A 22452-nucleotide genomic window follows, 5' to 3' on the forward strand; every position below is an offset into this window, starting at 1 on the left:
TCCAGGAAAGGCCCCATCCCTGAAGTCCTTCCAGAATGCGTCTACGTTCCCAAGGTCACGCAATTCCCGCGGTATCCTAGCGATGCTCTATGCGCCTGCCCCTCTGGACCACAGGCTCCCATGGAGGCTCTCTCCATGCCCAGCGGGTCGGTGGCTCCTGTGCTGGGCCGTCTCCACAGAACCCCAGAGACAGCTCCCACCCCCTTGCCCACCCTCCCCCGGGTGGGGGTCCTTCCTGGGCCGCGGCCGCCACTGTCAGAGGGGTGTCAGGCGACAGGCAAGGCTCCCTCAGCCCCTAACGGAAGTCTTCCCAGAAGGGCTTGAAGCCAGGAGGCCCGTGTCCACGTGGCTTCCACCACCAGGAGCCAGCGCTGGGCTTGTCACTCATCCCAACATTTGGTGCCTGTTTTCAAGTGGCCCCTCCGTTCCGCTCAGAACCTTCTGCCGCACCCATCCAGCAGTTTGATGCTGGCTCATTAAAGGATGTTTTTTACTGAACAAAAATCTCTTAGGGCCTGTAAATCTCAGAAATGCTCCTAGCGCCCTCTCCTTTAAAATTCACGCTACACACACACACACACACTCTCTCTCTCTCTCTCTCTCTCTCCCTCCCTCTCAAATGCGTGACTACAGCCAGTTTGGCAAATTAACTTTAATATATAAGATACAAAACAACAAATATAGATTCACAGCATTTACAGGAAATCATCAAAATAACATTGTAAATATATATATATATTTTACAAAAACTTCATTCAAAGAAAATACGTATCAAGTCGCAGCGATCTTGGGCAGCGCACGTCAGCTGTCGACGGCTTCTGCATCGGTCTGGAAGCTGTCAGTTGACATACACAGGTGACAGCGTCTTGATGAGTTCGAATGGAAGCAACAGGTCACCAAAAGCTTTGCAAAGTAGGTACATCAAACACAATAGATGCTAATATTTACAAAAAAAAAAAAAAAAAGACCAACAGTAGTTAAAAGTACAGAGCCAGTTAGGTAGTTTCTCATACGAGAGTCAGATACTTAAAACAACTAAGGAGGGTGATGGTAAGTTTGTTGTAACTAAATTTGCAACAAATATTTACATTTCCGGGTTTTTTTCCCCTAAGATCAGACAGTTGCTGCTTGTCATCTTCAGGATCTTGGGACCTCATGCTTCACGGCATCTGTCCTGAGAGAAGCAGTAGCCAGGGGAAATTTTAACAGGGAGACCATTTGGACGTTAAGCTTATGATGGGGACAACTGTTTGGGGGCAGTGTGACCTCACTGATTTGTGCCACATCGAAGGGACGCTTACCCACATGTGTTGGCACCAAACGGTGGCAAAACGTTCCACTGCAGCTCCCTCCCTAACTCGGGGGGGTGGGGGGTTGGGGGTCAGGGGTCGGGCTGCTGGGTGAGTAAGCGCGTCTGCACGAGGAATAACCTGGGCGAGCAGGGATGCCCAACCGCTAACACGCTGATCTCCACTGAGAAACAGAGCTGGAATGAAACGCACCTTTGCTCTGTGGCTACACAACAGCAACGCACCCTTGAGGGGGTTTTCTGAACAGGCATGGGGTTCCGCCTTGGGATTAGGAATGCAAGGCACCAAAGGACTCAGGAGGAGCGCGGAGATGGGAGTAGCGGGTTCCCACCTCTGAAACCAGGTCTACCAGGGGACAAAGAGCAGATCTCCTGCGAGCAAAGCCACACGGAAGGCGTCCCCAGAAAAGCGCCCGCAAACCGCTGCCGCTTTCCCCCCTTTTTTTCCAGAAACAGAGAGGGCTATTCTTCCATGACGTTACAGATATGCTGTTTTCGGACTGTTTGACAACTACCGCAAGGCGGTTACATGTGTGGGCAGGACAGACACCGCGAAGGCCATCCCAGAGGTCTCTCAACCGTGCTGGCAATTCCCAAACATGAATGGCAGTAGAGTGAAAGTCATCCAGATGTTAAGCCAGCTTTTTTTTGGGGGGGGGCCCTCCACCCACATTGTGCAGATTTCCTACCATTTCCTGGAGAAAGCAAGATTCCCAATGAAACTCATACACACTCTACAGGAGCCCGGGCTTTTTCTCCTTTTCTCCCAGTGCAACACAGGACTCACATCAGGAAGGGAGTTGGGCGGATGTGAAACAGAAGACGGAGTCATCCGCTCCGCAGAAAACTCAGGCGTTTGGGATAAAGCCGAGTTAGACACACAGATTTCAAGTCATAGAATGTTCCATCCTCTCAAACACACTGTAGTGGTTTTCAAATCACCTGGATGCCCAAGCTCAAGCCGTCCAGGAGGGACATCTGACGAGGGACCTGTGCAGTGGCGGGGGTGGGTGGGGGGGTGGGACATGCATGTCTGGAGGCAGGGCTCGGCAGAGCACAGCTGCTGGCAGCGCCGCAAGTCCTTGGTCCCTGTGGTGGGCATTGGGGGGGGCCCTCTGGGTGCTTCTGTACTGGAGCAGAATCCTGCCTGGAATGTCACGTGAGCAAATGATTCTCTACTTCTTCAGAGTAATTCTCTTAGGTTCAAAAAAACCCCACAAGCCACGCAACTGTTCAAAACTGCAGGATATACAAACAATGCTATGTAACCCAGTTTTGGCTGAAGGGGGCTTATGAAAAGCATATGAAGTACAGTCTTCAAAATATGTCATTCTATCTTGTTAGTAAAAAAGGTCAGTTATATAAATGCAATGTATATATAAAACCGAGAAATCTGTTCACGAGGCAGCCTCTGTCCCGGCCCTGGAGCACCAAGGGCCCCAAGGCTGTGCCCAAGGCCGCACCACCCTCCAGCCAGGCCGGGGCCGCTCTGGGTGGGCGTGGGGCCCACGCCCGGAGGCTCAGGTGTCCCCTACGGGGGACAGTCCGGGAGCGTTTATCCTCAAGCAGAGACCACAGGGTGGGAGTGGGACCCCCGCAAGCGGAAGGGCCTCTCCCTGGCACAGTCCGTGTCCCTCACCGCACATGCGCCAGTTACTTTCACCGAAATCTACCATCTAGACACAGGCAAGGGGTCAGTGCCGACAGGTCTCGGCCTGCCTGGCCTTGGTTAGCAAAGGCTGCTCTCTGAGTCGGGGTCTGTTCGGTCTCTCCTGCTGATGGGGGACTGGCACGAGGGGCACTTCAATGGGGTCTATGCAGCCACATCAGCTCTGAGCAAGGAGGAAGCGGGACCCTTGGGTCTCGTGATTTTCAGGGGAAGACGGCACCTGTCCCTGTCACTCGACTGGGGAGGACAGAGGCAAAGGAAGGAAAGACCGCCCTTCAGCTGGTGCATCTGCTCGTTCGCTTCACCATCAAACTAGAGGAAATGGGTTTTTCTGCTGCGGACAGACGTGCGAGTCCTTTCTCAGGGTCCTGCTCGGGGAGTCCGACCCGGGCAGGGAGCACCGGCCAGCAGTGGACTGCCCTCCCCTGAGGTGTCCTCGGAATGCCTGTGTCACTGAGCCCTGCAGGGCTTGGACCGGGCGGGGGCGCCGCCCTGTCCACCTGGCCCTGCGGTGGGATGGAGGTAGGGCAGGCTGGCACCACTACGTGGCAACTGTGGATCTGGAAGACGCCAGGGGACCCGGGGCCCCTGCAGGGCTGCACAGACCCCCCAGACCACGAAGAGAGGGATAGCCCTGACCCGCCCACCCCCTTCGAAAGCAAAAGCAAAGTGACTCTGACCGCCTTCGGCAGGGAGCGAGGGGAGTTAGCAGCCCACAGCCCACCGGGGCCTGGACGGCAGCTCCTCCTCATCCGTGATGCTCCGGGGTCCAGAATCACTTCAGAGTCAGCGCTGGCTCCCAGCCTCGGCCACCTCAGTGGGTCACGTGGGGCCCAGAGGAGCCTGGCATCACGCCCCTCCCACCGCCAGGAGGCGGCTGGGTCTCTGAGACGGGAGGCGAAGCTGGTCCCTTTTGCTGAGTCCCCAGGAGAGGTTTTCAGCACCAGTCCAACGCCTCGGATTGAGCCCAGAAGGGGCACGTGGACGCCCCTCGGCCTGGCCGGGGGTCACTTCCTGAAGGGGGTGAGCTTGTGGAAGGTGTGCCAGAAGATGGAAGGCTTCCGCTTGGGCTCCGCCAGGGCGAACACCTGCTGCTGCGGGATGCTGGTGGGCACCGTGACGTGGCGCTGGTGGACCGGCCGGAGGTTCTGGTGTGGGGGCGCCGCAGGGCATCCGCTGTAGCCTGACTCGGGAGGGGAGGGGGCACTGCATGAGTGTCACACATTAGCTCAAGGGGAAGCGCCCAGAGCCAGCCCCCACCTGATTCTCAAGTCACATCCCCAAAAGGTCCCCTCACTGCCATCCTGACAAACACACTCCGACCGTGTGTGTGGAACCGGGCCCAGACTCTGGCCATCTCTCCACACCCTCACTTTAGAAACCCTGTGGGGACGGTGCCACGACAGCCACCGGGAAGGAAACGGAAACCCAGGGACGCCGCGTGCAGGTCACTGCAGCAGAGCTGGAACTGCACGGCTCTTTGGGATGACAGGCAGTCAAACGCTTTCACCAAAAGCCTGGAGCTCGTGCAGCCTCGCCTCTTTATTTGGCACAGAGAAAGCGCCTCCGTTTCCCAGTCTCTAAGATGGGCTGGCGGTGCCTTCCGGGGTGTTAGGAGAATCAAATGAGTGACTGTAAGCAACGTGCTCAGAACACTGGCCCCGAGACCTAATCGGATTAACCAAGCTGTTGCTCTGCAGCCAGGACTGTAAACCCGTGCAGAGCTGGTCAGAAAGGCTTAGTGACTGGACCACAAGCTCCCTGAGGAGCTTGGCACGGAGTGAGCAGAGGGTGAGGGTTCTGGAAGAAGACAGGCCTCGGTCCAGAATCCACGCCTGCCCTGACCTGGCACAGGGGTCCCCTCATTTTCTGGGGGACAGTGAGGATGACACGCCAGAGCTCATGAAACCTGCACAACAGCTGACCCCAGAACCATCGGGGCTCCTTCCGGAGACTCTGGAGGAAGTGGGTGGCGACTAATAAATCCTTAAAGACGGATGCTTCCCAGTTGCCTGCCATCAAAAGCAGAGGGAAGAAGTGAATAAGTAAAATGGGATTTCTGGCCTCAAAGCTGTAACTCAGTGGGGGCAAATTCTGCACCTGCGTGGAGGAAGGATGCTGAATGCTGTTTCGGTGATAAAGTCTTCTCAGCCCAGCAGCCACGGGCCGAACGAGTTCTGCATTTTCACTTAGGACAATACCAAATGGGATACATCTCATACGACTGAAGTTTATAAGAATATAACACATATTCCTGAATAAAATTCCTGATTCTTTCACTTCTGTTGGGGTAGGATATTTGTACTACGCATGCGTGGGAAGTCTCGTCTGCGCACCCGGACGCCGGGGTCTGGGTCCCGGGCCTCGGTCTTTGCCAAGAGCGGCCGGCCCTGGGCGCTCCTGTGGGGGGAGAGTCCAGGCTCCAAATACGCCAGAAGAGCGTCTTCTGCTCTAACTCACTGCTTGATGTGCCAACTGTGGCATCTTTTTTCTTCTTCCCTAAGCTACAATGCGCTTTCAGCGGACACGCAGTTTGCCCGTGGAGATTTCCTCCTTACAGGCCTCGGACCTGGGCACTGCTTGGCCGGCGGATAATCCCTCCTTCCCCCTCCCTCCGCAGGGTGGGGCTCAGAGGGCGGGGCAGCGAGGTCTGGAAGCTCCTTGGCGCTGAGTCAGACACTTTGAGAGACTCATCTTCCGAGTAAAAGCACATATGGAGGCACATTCAAAGCCAAAAGCACTGTCCACTGTTCGCCTTCTCGTATTGAGGGTTTTTTGTCTTTTTTTTTTTTAGGGCCCCACCCGTGGCACATGGAGGTTCCCAGGCTAGGGGTCGAATCGGAGCTGCACTCGCCAGCCTACTCCACAACCACAGCAACGCCAGATCCGAGCCCCATCTATGACCTACACCACAGCTCAAGGCAACTCTGGATCCTTAACCCACGGATCGAGGCCAGGGATCGAACCTGCGTTCTCATGGATGCTAGTCAGATTCGTTTCCGCTGCACCACAATGGGAACTCCCTCTTATGCTGCATTTTACCCACATTCCTCTCCTTCACTTAACAACTTTGGGCATGGAGTTCCTGTCGTGGCGCAGTGGTTAACGAATCCGACTAGGAACCATGAGGTTTCGGGTGCGATCCCTGGCCTTGCTCAGTGGGCTGAGGATCTGACATTACCGTGAGTTGTGGTGTGGGTCACAGATGCGGCTCGGATCCTGTGTTGCTGTGGCTCTGGTGTAGGCCGGTGGCTACAGCTCCGATTAGAAACCCTAGCCTAGGAACCTCCATATGCTGCAGCAGCGGCCTAAGAAATGGCAAAAAGACAAAAAAAAAAAACCAACTTTGGGCATTTCTCCTGATTTTAATTCCAATACTAAGGATACGCACATGAAGGAGACAAAGGCTTCTCCAAAACTTACCTTTTGACTTTCCGTGTCCTGCCTTTTGAGCATTTAACATGGCGAGTTTCTTCTGGTTTTCTGAAATTTCCATTCCTGATTCAGAAACAAACGTGAAAAGACATTTCAGGATACAACCCGCAAGGCCCACGCTGCTCCTGAGACGTAACCCAAAGTGAGCAGCCTTCATCCTTAGCGATGTGTAGGAGGCTGGAGGGCGCAGGAAAAGGCGGATTATCATCAGGATGGCCTGGGCACCGTGCCCCTGACCTGGGCATGGGTGCTGACGACCCGACGGACAGAGCAGCTCTGTGAACCCAGATGGGGGGCACACAGGGTCACCCCAACTATCCCTCCTAAGGAATCCCCAGGGGGTGGCTCACGCTTCGGGTCACACGGAGCTGGCTTTAAAGGCCAGGTGGTGAAAGTGGGCAGGTGCCCTCGGCCTCAGTTTGCTCCTCTGTAAAATGGGTGCGACAACAGTTTCCACGTCACACCTGTCCCTGAGCAATAGCAGGGTCCCTTTCCTTGGGGGGCGGGCTCACCCATCGCGTGGTCCTCCTGCACCCGCCGGCGCTCGTCCCGGCAGGCCTGCAGCCACCGCGCCTTGTCCTCGGGCTTCTTGGCGCAGAACAGGTGCACCTCGCCGCCCGCCCTGCTGACCAGCTTGAAGGCATTCCTGACGCCGAGGTTCCAGGCGCCGTCGCGGCCGTCCTCCAGGTCCACCAGCTCCACGGCGTCCATGTCCGTGCGGCCCCGGTAGTAGAGCACGTCCCTCCGCAGCAGGTCCTTCTTGCAGGCCACCAGCTGGTGGTCGAACAGGAAGAAGGTCCGCTGCTGGCTCTTGCCCTGCCTGGTGACCCTGGTCAGCTCCCCAGAGTGGATCAGCTCCGAGCTGCGCTCCAGTATGTCCTGCCCCTGCAAGGGGGACACGCGTCCTCAGTCTCCGGACTTGGCGCCTGGTGCCGGGGCCGGGGGGGTGGTGTCCACGCTTGGGGCAGGGACACGCGTCCTCAGTCTCCAGACTTGGCGCCCGGCGCTGGGGGAGGGGGGGTCCGCGCTTGGGGCAGGGACACGCGTCCTGCGTCTCCTGGTGCCGGGGTCGGGGAGGGGTTGGGAGTGATGCAGGCGGGGAGAGGCTGTCAGCACCGCCCCCATCTCTAAACGGGAAAATTCTCACCTCTTGCCTTCTCTCAGCGGGGAAATGTGGGCTGCTGTTACCTGAGGGGCTCCCTCGTGAGAAAGATCTGGTGGGAAATGCTGCCTGGTAGGGACCCACCTGGGATCTGATCTGGCCACCGGCCCGGACTTGCCCTTGGAAGACAACAAGCTCCCGTGGCCGGGGGCTCCGTCCTGCAAACTTGGGGGGCTTCGGAGCCAGGCACATGGCGGCTCCCGGAATAACTAGCTTAGGGTCTTGGAAACAAAAGGCCAGACGGCAAACTGCTAGCAAGAAATTGGGAAACTTCTGCCAAGAAAGTATCCCCTGAATGGCTGAGTCCAAGGAGAGAAGGAGAAACACACTTTTATGACTCCAGGTTGGGTCTCATCCAATGTAGACTCACGGTCTCCGGTACGGCACTGGCCTTTGATTGCATTTCACTTTCCTCTAATCCCCGCTCTATTTTCTTTTATATTTTTTGGAGGCAAATGATCTTGACTCCAAAGAGCTATTCTATTTACCTGCCTAGAGCGATTCTGTGCTCTGAATTCCTCGGTCATGGAACAGGAGACTCAGACGCGGGGCTCCAAGTGCCCCCCTCCCCAGACTCCCAGTGTCTACACAGGCCCCGAAACCGGGGTGTTTCTCCCCCGTGCTCACTGCTGTAACCTGCTTTGGGTAAAAACCTCACTCTACCCAAACTCCCACAATCCTCTGGGAGAGTGAGGTGTGGCCACTTCATCTGACGGAGGAGGACTCGCCTTGGTCTCAAAACCACCCGAACACCCTGGCCCCTGGCGAGGCCGTGGGCCCAGCTCTGGCACTTGTCTGTGGCTGAGCTCCCGGATTTCTACGCAGTGTCTGCTTCCTAGGACTGCTGAGCGGGATGAGTGGGTTCCCGAATGGCTTAGACCAGGGCCAGGCAGGTGGTCCACACGGTACAGGCACTAGCTACTGTCCCCGTTGTCATTATAAACAAATGGGCGGGGGTGGGGGTGCACGTGCAGGTGTGAGCTGAGTCGTCGTCACGTGCTGCGTCAAGGGCGGCACGGCCCTGTCTCACACGATCCCACACCCACCCTCCCGCCTTACAGACGCGGCATCAGCCCTCCTCAGACACCCAGGTCTCACAGCCCCCTGCCCGGTAACTGTCCTGAGGGCTCCAGCTGCTCCCTCGGAGCTTGCAGTCAAGCGGGAGAGCCAGACTGTACCAATAAACTGACTCCAGAGACTACAGGAGCAGTGTGCCTCAAACACCACAGCATCCAAGCCGAGCGCACAGGGTACCTCAAAGACGGAACAAATGTCATCACATTTGACGACCACGGGTGGGGGCAGGGCCGGGCCCCCAGGTACCCCCCAGCCCGCGATGGACCATGGGGTCCGGAGGCTCTAAGGGGGGGGGGGCTCCCACGTACCTCCCAGCCCACGATGGACACCTGCCACCGCGCTATCTTGTCTATGCTTTCCAGCTTGCGTTTTCGCTCGTTGATCAAACAGGCGACGTTCTTCATGGCCTCGTACGCTGCCTTTATGTTGTTGTAATCGCTGCAGAGTGTGGGGGTGTTTCATTTTAACCATGCAACCCAGCACCCGCACACAGGAGGACCCACAAAGTCATGCACTCCCTCCCCCCTCGGAGGCCGACAGCCGAGGCGAAAAGGCATCACTGTCCCATTTCCCCGATCTCTAGACTGCAGTCTGCACAGGCTCAGGGCGCTGTCCAAACGGCACCCAGCATCCCCCGGAAGGAGAATGCTGCCACTCATTTCCCAGCAACCACGGGACTGGAAGCAAAGGCCAGAAGAACTAAGATGCAGCCACGGTGACGACGGAGTCGTTTCATTAATAAAGAAAGGACAGGCCGTTGTCATTGCTCTGATTCTCTCAGCACAAACGTGACCTTATAAAGTACTTTTAGTCATCACCAGTGATTTTCCATTTTATTATTTTATTTTATTTGATCACCAGTGATTTTCAAGTCAGGAATTGCTCCAGCCTCATCTGTTATATGGTGTTCGGTCAGGAAAGGACACGAGAAGATCAGAGCGAGTTATGCAAATGCTCATGCGACATTCCCACATTGGCGTCTTCATTTCTGAGGCCTCCCACAGGCTACACTCCCATCAAATGCACCGTGACCCCACAGCTCCTGTACTCAGGGCACCAGGAAAACCAAAGCTGCAGCTCTGACCTGCACACGGGCTGCAACAGGGCACGCATAAACGAGCAGCCTAAGTTCTCTATTTTCCACACTTTGCCCGTGTCTTCCGGGGGAGTCAGAGCCTGTGGGTCTCAGCCGGCCTGAATACAGCCCCGCAGAGCCTGGAAAAGCCCTGGAACAGCCTCTGCCCTCTCTTCACCCCCCACAGCTGAGCCCTGCTCCTGGGAGGACATAGGTGAGTAAAGAAGATGTTTCCGAAACGGCACTCGCGCTGCTCTGTTTCTCTTGAAAGTTGCTTGTTAGCTACTGAGTGTTTAAAATATACATCACTTATAAGGACCGACGACACACTAAAAATCTGCACGGGCTCATGACCCACTTTAAGAATTATGTTTATTTTTTTAATATCTCTAGAAATGGATGTTTGGGAGCCTCTTCAATGACTTTATTTCAGTAAACAACCTTAAACACTGACAAAGTTCCCTGCGGCTCACCCATCATGGCCCTGTGGGGACCCCCCTCGTCCCCGGTGCTGTGCACCCCCCTGGGACCCTCCCCCGTGCCCCGCACCCCCTGGGACCCTCCCCCGTGCCCCGCACCCCCTGGACCCTCCCCCGTGCCCCGCGCCCCCTGGGACCCTCCCCCGTGCCCCGCGCCCCCTGGGACCCTCCCCCGTGCCCCGCGCCCCCTGGACCCTCCCCCGTGCCCCGCGCCCCCTGGACCCTCCCCCGTGCCCCGCGCCCCCTGGGACCCTCCCCCGTGCCCTGCGCCCCCTGGGACCCTCCCCCGTGCCCTGCGCCCCCTGGACCCTCCCCCGTGCCCTGCGCCCCCTGGACCCTCCCCCGTGCCCTGCGCCCCCTGGACCCCCCCGTGCCCTGCGACCCCGCAGCCCGCACCTGTGCTCCTGCGTGGTGTACTTGAGCAGCTCGGCCAGCTGCAGCGGGTACTTGCAGATCTTCTGCACGGGCGTCAGGAGGAAGCCGTCGATGGCGATGTCGATCATCTGCTGCAGGAGGCGGCAGGCCTCGAAGAAGTGGCGGTAGCGGCCCTGCCTCATCAGCCCCGACAGCTCGGCGCAGGCGCCCGGGTGGTTGTTGCAGTACTCGGAGTAGATGGCGAAGCCCTCTTGCTGGGGAGGGGGCACCGCGCGGTCAGGTCGCCGGCGGCCTTGGCCCCGTCCCCGGGGGGGCTCCTGGGCAGGAGGGAGGCGGCCGAGGACGCCCTGTCCCCTGCCCGGGGAGTGGGGCCCTCTGCGTCACCCTCTGTGTCACCCCCTGCACTGTCCCCTCAGCCCGCCTGATCCAGGACAAGAGCGAAGGGGTCTTCCCAGGCCGCCTCCCGTCCCCTCTGCTCTCCCCTCCACGTGACCGGGAGGATGGGAGGCCTGGCCCCCTGGTCACGGGGCTCCCTCCCACCCTGTCACCTGCTGTCTACATGTCACATCCTCCCCCCACCCCCCAGGCGAGGTGGAGACAGTTCAGAACGACGCAGCCAGACGTTCTCAGGAAGGAGCCCGGGAGGCTTACGTGCTGGAGAAAGCAGGAGCCGATCTCGCTCAGGTGAGGTTCCTCTTTATTGTACTGCTTCTCGAGGTCTTTCAGGAACGTTCTCTGGAATTTGTAAATGTCCTCAATGTTTCCGAAGATGGTGGTGAGCTGCGCAACCGTGAACATGGCCGTGTGCTTGCGGCACTGTCGGATGTAGCCCTTCGGAACCAGAAAGCACACTCGGTGAACTGATTCGTAAATGCACGGAAATCATTTATTTGGAGAAGATACCTTTGGGGGCCCAGAGCCCCGATCTTGGAGTAGGACTTTATTTTATATTATTGTGTTTTTCTTTTGAGGGCTGCAGGTGCAGCATCTGGAGGTTCCCAGGCCAGGGGTCGAAGCAGAGCTGCAGCTGCCAGCCTATGCCACAGCCACAGCCACACCAGCATCTGTGACCTATACCGCAGCTTGGGGCAAGGCCAGATTCTTAGCCCACAGAGTGAGGCCGGGGATGGAACCCGTGTCTTCATGGATGCTAGGAGGGTTCTTAACCCGCTGAGCCACAATGGGAGCTCCCTTGGAGTGGATTTTAACTAGAGAAAATTATCTGAACCCTAGGGGTCTCTGATGGGCTAATTATACTTTCATGACTATAATGTGCCCTAAACACGTTAGAGACAAAACGAAAGAGAAAAGCTATGTGTTGGTTGGCTTTGTAATTCCAGAAACCATACGAAGTTTCCACATTACACTCATGATATAAGTTGCTTGCTTTCAAATACTAGAGCTCAAAAACTGGTGGTGCCACACGTCTTCTAAACCCCTAAGATACTATTTCCACCCCTAATTCCATTGCACGGCCAAGGAAGCCTGTCAAATACAGATGCCATCACGGAGGGCTCACTGCTCCGGCCAAGAGCCAAGCACACGCCCCCCCCCCCCCCCCCCGGGAACTGCTCATGCTCCACTTTCTCCTGCAGCCATTGCCTGTAGACCTATGACCCCAGGCCTGCATCTGCGATGCCCTGGCTGTCCGTGTCTTGGGGAGGATAAGGGGGTAGGGAGTTACTAGCTGTCCCCAGATTGGCACCTTGTAATCACACGGACTCAAGTGGCTACACAGCAAACACACACCACGGACACGTGGCATGAACTTCAACAGGCTCTAGGCTCCAGGCTCCAGGCGGACGGCTCCGTTTCCATCACAACCTCCCCGCCTACTTCTCTGCACCCCGCTTCTCCTCTGTGACGGGGACACAAGGGACCCCAACGAGGGCAGGCAGTCCTGCTCAGCAACTATGAGCAGTGACCTATTTCCCAAAAATGCCACTTTAGAGGGTTGCACTCGAGATGGCTGCACAAATAAGCCAAGCACCAGTGGGCCCTTATCCACCGGTCAGTCCAGCCGCCTGCCTTGCTGCTGACCTCTCACAGCCCAACGGAAGGCCAGGCAACAGCAGTCACAGCCCAGATGCTGGAAGGACCTGATGGGCCATACAGTCTAGTGCAGCGCTGCCCAGAACCCATAACATGGAAAATACCAGGGCATAGAGAGAGATTGTGCCGACAGGCTCCCAGAGGCTGTGGGACAGGCTGGGACGTCACCAGATGAGGCCAGGAATGGCTCGGACCTCGCTGTGTGTGTCGGGTGGGTCTCACTGAAAGGGCCGCCTTCCCTGACCGGGGCTGGCTCTGCACTCTCTGGCCAGCTGGGTGCTGCGGGAGGTCCCGCATCCCTGAGCAGCATCCCTGAGCAGTGGCCTGGGCAGGGCCGTGCGGGCGGGGCGGGGGATGGGTCTGGAAACCGGGGGGGGGGGGGGGGGGGGGCGGGGGGGCGGGGCGGGGTCTGAAGATGCGGCCGGAGCCACGCTCACCTCGCAGATGTCACGGAGGTGCTTGATGTACACGCGCTCGGTGTTCATGATCTCCTGGATGACGTTGGTGCGCATCTGCTGCGGGCTCTCGGGGTGCTTGTGGCGGCTCCTGCCCGCGCTTTCCTCGGGCTGCTCGCCCGCGGGGCCGCCGGGGGCCTCCGCCAGCTCCTCCTGATTGACGCGCAGCTGCGGGACACACGTGGCACCGGTAGGGGGCGCCCCAGGCCTGGGCAGAGCCCGCGGTTCCCCCTCCCGGCGCCCCTGGGGACGTGAGGAGGGCGGCGGGGGCCACAGGCACGTGCCCTGCGCTCCGCACCCGCAGCCCAACCCCCAAGGGGGCTGCGGACAAGGGTGACCTGTCTGTCCGTCCCCGCCCCGAGCCGGGGACTCACTCTGACGAAGCTGGCCGGGAACCAGGCCTCCTTCTCGGCGCTGCGGCCCCACCACCAGTCCTTGTGCGAGGCTTCCAGGACCTGGATGACGTCCCCCGCCTTGAAGCCCAGCTCCTGCTCGTCCATGGTCACGTGGTCCCAGAGCGCCTCGGCGCAGACCACGCTGCCATCGCTGATCAGCTGGAAGGGAGGCGGCGGTCGGCCCTCGGCCCTCGGCCCTCGGCCCGCATCCGACCCGCATGTGCCCTGGACGCCGAGAACCAGGTGCGCGCCCCTCACGTGCTCGCCAGCGGACCCCAGTCCACTCCTCTGCACATCCATTATCCAACATCCAGGCTAGTCCCCCTGAAACGGCTTCTGAGCAGCCACACTAGGGGTCCCAGAGCCAAGCCACTAAAGGTCAGCACACCCTTTGCTGCAAGCCCTTCACTGCATCACCCAGGACCTGCTCTTCATACTTCCCTCACCATGGGAACAGACCCTGCGTCTCACTGCAGCATTTACGGTTCCTAGAGAGAATGCAGCATGATGTCTGGATACTAACAGGCCAGTCCACCGGGCTCCTGGATGTCCCTGGACACCGCAGATCAAGCAAAAGCTGGGGCACTGCCAAATTACACCCCACAGCCTGGGTTCGCGAACCCCAAAAGACGGAGGTGCCTTCTGGAAAGACTTCTGTGAAAAGGGCTAAAGATGCAGCAGGTAGAAAGCAGCCCACGTCCGTGGTGACACGTACGTGGCTCACTTCAGCTCTGCCATCTGCTAGCAAGTCCTTCAGCGGCCAAGCCTCAGAGGGTTTGTTAAAACACGGATCATATAACTACCTAGATCTTTTTTTTTTTTTTTGGTCTTTTTGCCATTTCTTGGGCCGCTCCTGCGGCATATGGAGGTTCCCAGGCTAGGGGTTGAATCGGAGCTGTAGCCAACGGCCTACACCAGAGCCACAGCAACATGGGATCCGAGCCACGTCTGTGACCTACACCACAGCTCATGGCAGTGCTGGATCCTTAACCCACTGAGCGAGGCCAGGGATGGAACCTGCAACCTCACGGTTCCTAGTCGGATTCGTTAACCATTGAGCCACTACGGGAACTCCAGCTCCTAGATCTCTATGAGGTGGTAAACACAAGTCAGAGCCTTTCCTAAACCAAGAAGCCCTCTCCAAGCGTAGTGATGGCTGCTCTAACTGGGCAGGATGTGCTTTCGTGGTGAGCAAAACTTAAGCGGATGAATCATCCTTGAAAACGCTAGCAAACGATTCTGTGTTTCCAATCCGAGTTCTAGGTTTTGGGACATGGCCCCTAAGAAGTAGAGAACAACTGGAGTTCCCACCGTGGCTCCGTGGTTAATGAATCCGACTGGGAACCATGAGGCTGAGGGCTCGATCCCCGGCCTTGCTCAGTGGGTTAAGGATCCAGCATTGCCGTGAGCTGTGGTGTAAGGTCCGCAGCTACAGCTCTGATTCGACCCCTGGCCTGGGAACCCCCATTTGCCACAGGAGCGGCCCTAGAAAAGGCAAAAAGACAAAAAAAAAAAAAGAAGTAGAGAACAACCTATGAATGGATGCTGGGCCCTGCAAAGCGGGCCTGCAGCATGGCCACTGCTGCGTGGGATTCCCTCCAGTACCTCGTTGACGGCCAGCTGCTCCCCGCCCGGCTGCAGGTATCGGGGGCTGGCCCGACAGAGGTCTTCATAGCTGTAGTCCCCCTCGCTGCCGTTGTCATCCACTAAGGCCGACGACTCGGCACCTCCGTCTGCAGAAACTGAGAGAGAGCAAGAGACGGTGTGGTTTGAGAGCCGGCCAACCACAGGTGTCCCGACCACACCTCTGACCTCTGAGAGCAACCCCCAAGAGAAAGATGCCACTGCCCTATGAACCCAAAGGTAGCCGTTAATGCTCAGAAGAGCCGGGGTTGACTGTCACAGGGAGAAGGAGCAGTTCGGAGGCCACTGCCAACGTTGACACAGTGTCATTTTGTGCGTTTGGATGCTGCGTGAATTGTGTGTGATTTAGTTGGAGATTTGTCCTCCAAGGAGGATATAGAAAATATAAATATAGATGATGTTTCTAAGAATTGAGTCAATAAGCTGAGAAAAAGGAAGTGAAAATATAATTTTAAAAAAGCGTCCTGCTTCCATCATCCCCCTGCAAGCACTGTACGTGCTGCTGAATGAGAAGGTCTGACGGTATCGTACAAGGGAAGCCACACGGCCAAGCTTACTAGTCATCCCTGGGGGAAAAGGCTGGAGCCCATAGTGACAGAATTAGGAACACTTTACCAAAAAAGAAAGATGTTTGGCGGATGAGTGTAGCATCCTGGACTGACCACCTTGGCACTCAGATCTCCTTTCTGGGGACAGTGGGCTACTCTTGCCAAGGCTAATCTGTCACGGAGTGAAGGGAATTCTATTCTTTCCATGCCCAAGGCATGTAGAAGTGCCCAGGCCAGGGATCCAAGCTAAACCACAGCAGTGACCTGAGCCGCCACAGTGACAATGCAGGGTCCTTAACCCGCAGTGCCACTAGGGAACTGCAGGTTCCCAGCATCCCTGACTCACAGTTGGGACTCACCAAAAGGAGGGTTCCTGGGGGTCCCTCCTGGCCTGTGCTGTGGTCAGAGCATTGGAGGGCAGAGGACGCGAGGTCACTGGATGTTGCTGGGGGGTGGGGTAGGGTGGGGAGAAAGTCTGGAGGAAGCCATGCACCTGCTGTATGTGAAGCATCTCTTATCGGACTCCACGGAGGGAGCCCTGAAGCCACAACCCTTCTCTAACAGAGTCCTCAGAGCAGCTGATGGGGCCCATGGGCTGGCGCAGGGAGGGGACAGAGGCGATGCCAGATCTGCTGGGGCCCTGAGCGCCAGAGGAAGCATCCTGCCCTGTGCATCTCTCCCGCCATCTCAGGGAGGCCGTGGAGCTCAGGAAAATCGAGGCCCCTGGGCCCCTCCCCATGAGGGGGAGGGGGGAACCCCGCTTTCCCTAAGACCCTTGGAACAGGGCTTCTGGGTAGAACCCTGTCCCACGTCCTCTGGAGCTGCTGTGAAAATCCATCGGGGGAGGGGGGGAAAGCCAGGTGGTGAGGTCCAAACCCTCAATTTCCAAACTGCGATTTCCAAGCCTTTACTGCAAAAAGCCTCAAGCTTGAGAGGCAGTGGGTAGAGCTATCTGGAAACAGCCGTGGACTCACACACTGCACGGTGTGTGACCGCGTCACCAAGGCCTAGAAAAGGGCCCCAGGGGCTCCCAGGAAGGCCGTCAGCTCATGGTGGTCCCTGTGCTGCCAGTTGCTTGTCCACAGGGAGAGTGAGGCTGGGTGGCCGAGAGGCAGGGTGTCCGGGACCCGCTAAGGCATCTGGAGCAAAAGCACCTGCAAAGCCCCGCACTCGACCAACCGTCCAGTCAATGAGCCCGGAGCCAGCCAGGCCGTGGGACCCGTGCACCGCATGGTGCCGTGTCTAAGGTGGAGTCCTTGCGCCCCCTCCTTCCTCTGCCCGTCACATCCCACGTCCAGCAGCAGCGCCGCACTCTGCCCTCAGCTCTCAGTGTCCAGAACCCACCGACGTGCAGGCCTCCCCCGAGACTTGAGCCGAGGTCACGGTCACAGTCACCTCGAGCAGCCCTTCCGCCCTCCCTGCCCCACCCCCTACCGTGAGTCTCCTCAAAGTGGGCAGTGATGGTGCCAAACCACCCAGAAACCGGACCACTCCCTCTGCTGCCCCACACCACCCGTGGGGGACCGAGCATGGGTCCACAAAGACCACCACCCCCCCCCCGACCACCAAACACACACTGCCCATCCAGCTCTGACCCTGGCAGCTGCCCGCTTCCTGCACAGGCCCCCTTCCTCGCTGACATCCTACCAGATGCTGCCCCTCCCCTCCCCCACCCCCACCCAGTCGTCCCTCCTGGTTCATCTTCTCCACCTGAGATACTCTGGCCATCATCCGTCTCCCCAGCTAAAGGGTCAGCTACCCAAAGCCATCACATCTGTCTGCTTCATTCTCCACTCTGTTCCTGGTGCCTGGAGCACGCCTGCCAAACCTTCAACTGTGGGCGAAGAAGCGTCCCAAAACAGTGCCTTGTTTTGGAGGTTTTCAAGTCATTCTTCCTTTTTTCTTTTTCAGTGGTGACTTCCTATTTAGGGGTATTTTGCACCATGTAAAGCTACCACAAATTCTCAAGATGTTAAAAATTACCATGTTACCACTTTAGAGCATGCGCTCAGCCGCGCTAAGCAGGTTCCCAAGGCTGTGCAAGAAAGAGACCTCCAGAGCTTTCTTATCTTGCAAAACCGAAACTCTGTCCCCAGCAAACGCGATTTCTTCCTCCTCCTCCCCCATCCTGTTTGGTGGCAACTAGCTTTCTACTTTGTTTCTGCGATGGACTCACACAGCTTGCCCTTCCGCGGCTGGCATATTCCACTTAGCACAAGGTCCGCAAGGCTCCTCTGCATCGGTTGCCAGTATCCACTCTTCCTTGTCAAGGTGGGACAATCTCTCCATCCATCTCTCCCTGGGCATTCGGGCCCCTTGGCCATTGTGACTGAGGACCTGGCGAACATGGCTGTGCCAACCCCTCCTGAGATCCTGCTCTGAATGCCTCTGGGTGCATATTCAGAGGTGGGGTCGCTGCAGCACGTGGAGATGCTATTTTCACTTTGCAAGGGACCTGCACACAGTGCTCCACGGTGGCCGCGACATGCTGCAGTCTCATCAGCAGCACGCTGCCCTGCTTCTTCAGACCCCTGGCCAGCTGTATTCTTTCTTTCATTGAACAAGTAGGTGTGGAAAAGCCATGTCGGAAAATGATCTTGTAAATAAATACTGTGCCAACACTGGCACATTGCAAATGGCAATCAAGACCCGGAACGCCTAGAGAGAGGACCCCGAGAGCAGCCGAGCTGCTCTCCTTCCCACTCGGTGTGGCCTCGGCTCTAAGAGGCGCAGGGAACATCGTTAGGGTCCAAGAGCTCCGGGTGCTGATGAGGGCACACGCCTCGCAGACCAGGGCGTAAAGGTGCAGGAACGCCCTCCACTCGTGTAACAGGAATTCATCCCCGGCTTGCTTGTGTCACAGTCCGCCGGCCCTGGAAAGGCCGTCACTGGCTCTGCAGGGGACACACTGGGTGGCTGTCCTTGCTGGCACCACCCCCCCCCCCCGGCAGCCTGTCCTTCCCAGAGTCCTACTGCCAGACTCAGCCCCTCATCTTCATCTCCCCCAAACCACTGCTCGATTCCTGGATGAACCCATCCGAGGAAGCCTGGGTCCTCGTTTCCAGCCCTGGCCTGACGCGGCTTCGGGCGCATCCGGGAGAGAACCTTGCAGTCACAGAGGAGGGGCCGGTTTAGGGTCAGGGCTGTTGCAACCACAACAGAGGCGATGGGAGTTTACAAGAAAGGCCAGGGATGAAAGCGTCCACATGCCTCAGGAGGGTGACAGACACTCTTCTGTCTCAATCCGGAGTTTTTGGAACGACTGTCTTGGAGCACAGTTGCCCTCCGGTGCAGTGTTGGTCTCGGGGGCGCAGCAGTGACTCAGTTATACACACACTCTTTCCTCTCCTCGTTCACGTCGCCACGGAACGATGAGCAGCCTCCCCTGTGCTCCCCAGGGGGGCCCTGTCAGTCTTCTAGTTTATGTACTGAACCTGGATGTGACGTCTGAGAGGGGACAAAAGCTGACAACAGGTTCAGGAGCTGCGTTTCTGACCGGACACATCAAAGTCCCCCATGGGAAACTTTCTCCTCCAGCGCTTGCCAGGGGATGCGGCTCCCAGAGGCGGGGCTCACGTGCACAGGAAACGTGTCCCCAGCCCGTGTCCCGGGGGGAGTTCGGCTCAGGACACACATCAGGTCTTCCCGTTTGGCTTGATTTTGCACATTTAAGGCTTCTGCTCAGACCCGCGCTTTGCTTTCTCTTGGCGGCTGAGGGAGCCGCACCCCCTCCCCGACCTGTCACTTGGGGCTGGACAGGTGCACGTCTCCTTAGATGAGAGGGAGGTAAGAGCTAACCTATGGAGGCAGCTCGGGTGTGAATGCTCATCCCCGGATGGTCCAGAATGTTCTCCAGGCCTGGGCAGCTCCTCTCTGGGGACTTCCCAGCAGAACGCCAGCCACTCGTGGAAACTCCCGCACTTACGAGCCCGTCAGAGACCAGTTTGAGGAAGCCTGCTGCGGCTCCCTGGCCTGCCTCACCTCCCATCTGGAAAGCGCACAGCAGACGTGTGCTTGCCGAGGGGGAGGGGAGGCAGTGGGATGGGCGGGGGAGGGGTCGGGGTGAGCCGATGCAAACCGCTGCCTTTAGGCCGGATGGGAGCGAGGGCTGCCGTTCCGCACGGGGACCTATAGGTCCAATCTCCTGCGACAGGACATGACGCAATGACGGTGTGAGAAAAAGAATGTGTATGCATACATATTTACATAGCTGTGTGTATGTGTTATATACGTAGACATATCTACGTATATAATACATACATACATCCTACATATATACACACACGTCTCTACATATACAGATGTATGTATGACTGGGTCACGGCGCTATAGAGCAGAAATTCACAGGACAATGTAAATTAACTATAATAAAAAAACTTAAGGAAAAAAAAAAAAAAGCAGAGCAGAGCAGCCAGGTGGGCTGTGCTCGAGCCCAGGTCAGGCAGAGCCGCCCCCGCGGAGGCTGGAAACAGGGCCTCGCCCCTTCCTGGCTCCACGGGATCCCGTCCCCGGAGGACGGCGCAGAAAATGGTGCTGCCCCGCCCCCACCCTCCAGACCAGGGAGCCAGGGCTGCCAGGGGGTGGGCATGCGGAAGGGAGGGTGCTGGTCGAGAACCTCCTTCCCTGACGCTCCATGCGACTGGGAGGCCCGGCGCAGCGTGGGCACCACGGGAAGCTAAGCTAAACCCACGTCACCCCTCGTGCAGGGACCTGCCTCGGACACGTGCACCTGTCTACGCAGCCACACAGCCGAGAGCCTCGGGTTCTCCTCCTGGGTGTGAACACCTCCACGCTGGCCTGTCCACCTGGAGCGCCTTCCTGCCCCGAGGGCCCGGCCAATCCCACCTCCCGCGGGGTGGTCAAGCTCTCGGGGGGGGGGGGGGTCTCCTCCCCGACCCCCCCGAGGTAACTCCACCTCTGAGGTTCTAGAAGCATGTTCAGCTTTCTGTAGTGGCTGCACTCAAGGCCTAGGGAAGTTCCTGGACCACGGACTGAATCTGAGTTGCAGCTGCCGACTTAACACCACAGCTGCAGCAACACTGGACCCTTAACCCACTGCGCTGGGCTCAGGGATCAAACCCACGCCTCCGAAGTGACAGTCACTGCAGTCAGCCTTTTTTTTTCTTTTTTAAATTAAATTTATTTAATTTTTTTTTCTATTTTTTTCTGCCACACCCACAGCACATGGAAGTTTCCAGGCTAGGGATCAAATCCGAGCCGCAGCTGCAGCAACACCAGATCCTGAACCCACTGTGGGGAACCAGCGCCTGCAGAGATAACTGGCTCATTAACCCACTTCGCCACAGCGGGAACGCCCTACCGGTTCTGAAATACTCACATATATATTGTCATTATATCTTGGCTGTTTGTGTTCCTCGTCTCTGTCCCCTCTGACTTTCTCGGGGACAAGGACCACGCTTATTAGCCAGCTCCCTAAATGAAGGCACCAGACACCCGCCCCAAGGGGAACTTCAGAGGCTGCTGTCGGGAAAGTCACCCTTACACCTGCCTCATCTAGACTTTCAAACCATTTTCCAAACAGTATTTTTGAATCTTTAAAACACGTTGACACTAACAAGATCAGAAAGGGCAGTAGAGGTGGACCCGCTCCCCTCCCTGCCAACCCTCTCGCCCGGGCCCTGCCCAGTGCAGACCTGGCTGTGGGCTTTGGCTTCTCAGAGGCCTGCCCCGAGCCCTCGGCTGCTGCCCCCGGCTTGGCCCTGCGCGTCTGCTTCCTCCCCATTGGGTCTGGCTCTGACCTCAGCGGCCCCGTCCAAAACAGCTGCCGCCTGTGCCTGTGGCCTCCGCTTGGCCACTCCCTGGCCGCCCCTCCTGGCTCCTGGCAGCTGCCCCCAGGCTGGCTGCTCACACCCTGAGCAAGAACTCGCCTGGTTTCACTGCTTCCCCAGAATCAACTCCCAGGGTGTACCAGGCACTGCACTAAGCGCTTGAATAAAACATCCAATCTCATCGGAGCCTCACAAGTGTCCTGGAAGCATCACTGTCCGTGTACACAGGAGGAGACTGCGGCTCAGAAAGGTGGAGTTACGGCTCCTCGGCGGCGGGGCTGGAATTCAGCCCCAGGCCTGCCTGGCTCCAAAGCCATCCTCCTGGCACTGGCCTGGGCCCTGGCCTCACTGGGCCCAGGACACGACCTGCTGCCATGGCAGAAGCTTCGTCCCAGGTGCCAGGCTGCCCCCTGCCCCTGAGGGCCCTCTAATGAGACAGAGCCCCCCACTCAGCAAGTGCTTGTCACTGGCACGGGCTGTGCACCTCTTTCCAACACACACACATACACGTGCACACACACTTAGCACAGCGAGCGTGTGACAGACAGTCCTGGGAGCACACAGAACCCTCGGGAAAGGGGAAGATTCGGGCAGAACTGCCTCCTCCTTTCTCTTCACAGCCAGGCTGGAGCGGGAGCCGACGGCCCGTGGAGAGGGGGTGCAGAGCCCCGCAGCCCAGCCACACAGAGCAGCCCGCCCGGCACCGAGGCTGGGTCCCGCCGCCCTCGGCCTCCGCACTGCGGGAAGGAGGCCCGGGACCCGTGCCCGCCGGGGAGGGAGGATGGGCAGACTCCACCGAGGCCCAGCCCCTCCAGGGACCAGCGCGGCCCCTTGGCAGGCAGGCCTGTGACTTCCGTGCAGGCAGAAATATCTCTTCTTCTTCTTCGTCTAAATCTTCGCTCGTGAAGTGGCACACACGCTGGTCTTGGTTATTTTAATCTGCCAGAAGCAGAAGCCCCAACCACATCCCCGGCTGCTCTGAGCCTGC

At 57.9% G+C, this 22452-nt stretch overlaps 1 protein-coding gene across 5 annotated transcripts in view; it reads right to left on the bottom strand.

Moving 5' to 3' along the window:
* Positions 1-637: 637 nt before the first annotated feature.
* The window catches only part of SPATA13 (spermatogenesis associated 13), a 111483-nt gene continuing 89668 nt past the window's right edge, over positions 638-22452 (bottom strand). For 4 of the 5 annotated variants that reach the window (XM_047756414.1, XM_047756416.1, XM_047756418.1 and 1 more), the window contains 9 exons: positions 15089-15225; positions 13463-13642; positions 13071-13256; positions 11233-11412; positions 10603-10835; positions 8961-9090; positions 6926-7298; positions 6402-6476; positions 638-4161 (listed from right to left, as the gene is read on the bottom strand). In XM_047756414.1, coding sequence (XP_047612370.1) covers positions 3986-4161; positions 6402-6476; positions 6926-7298; positions 8961-9090; positions 10603-10835; positions 11233-11412; positions 13071-13256; positions 13463-13642; positions 15089-15225 — 1670 coding nt within the window. In that variant the 3' untranslated portion in view covers positions 638-3985. Of the gene's footprint in view, positions 4162-6401; positions 6477-6925; positions 7299-8960; positions 9091-10602; positions 10836-11232; positions 11413-13070; positions 13257-13462; positions 13643-15088; positions 15226-17851; positions 19853-22452 lie in introns of those variants that run through there. The other variant, XM_047756415.1, reaches the window with a different exon arrangement.

The sequence above is a fragment of the Phacochoerus africanus genome, chromosome 13, assembly GCF_016906955.1.
Source record: "Phacochoerus africanus isolate WHEZ1 chromosome 13, ROS_Pafr_v1, whole genome shotgun sequence".
Classification (NCBI taxonomy): Eukaryota; Metazoa; Chordata; class Mammalia; order Artiodactyla; family Suidae; genus Phacochoerus; species Phacochoerus africanus.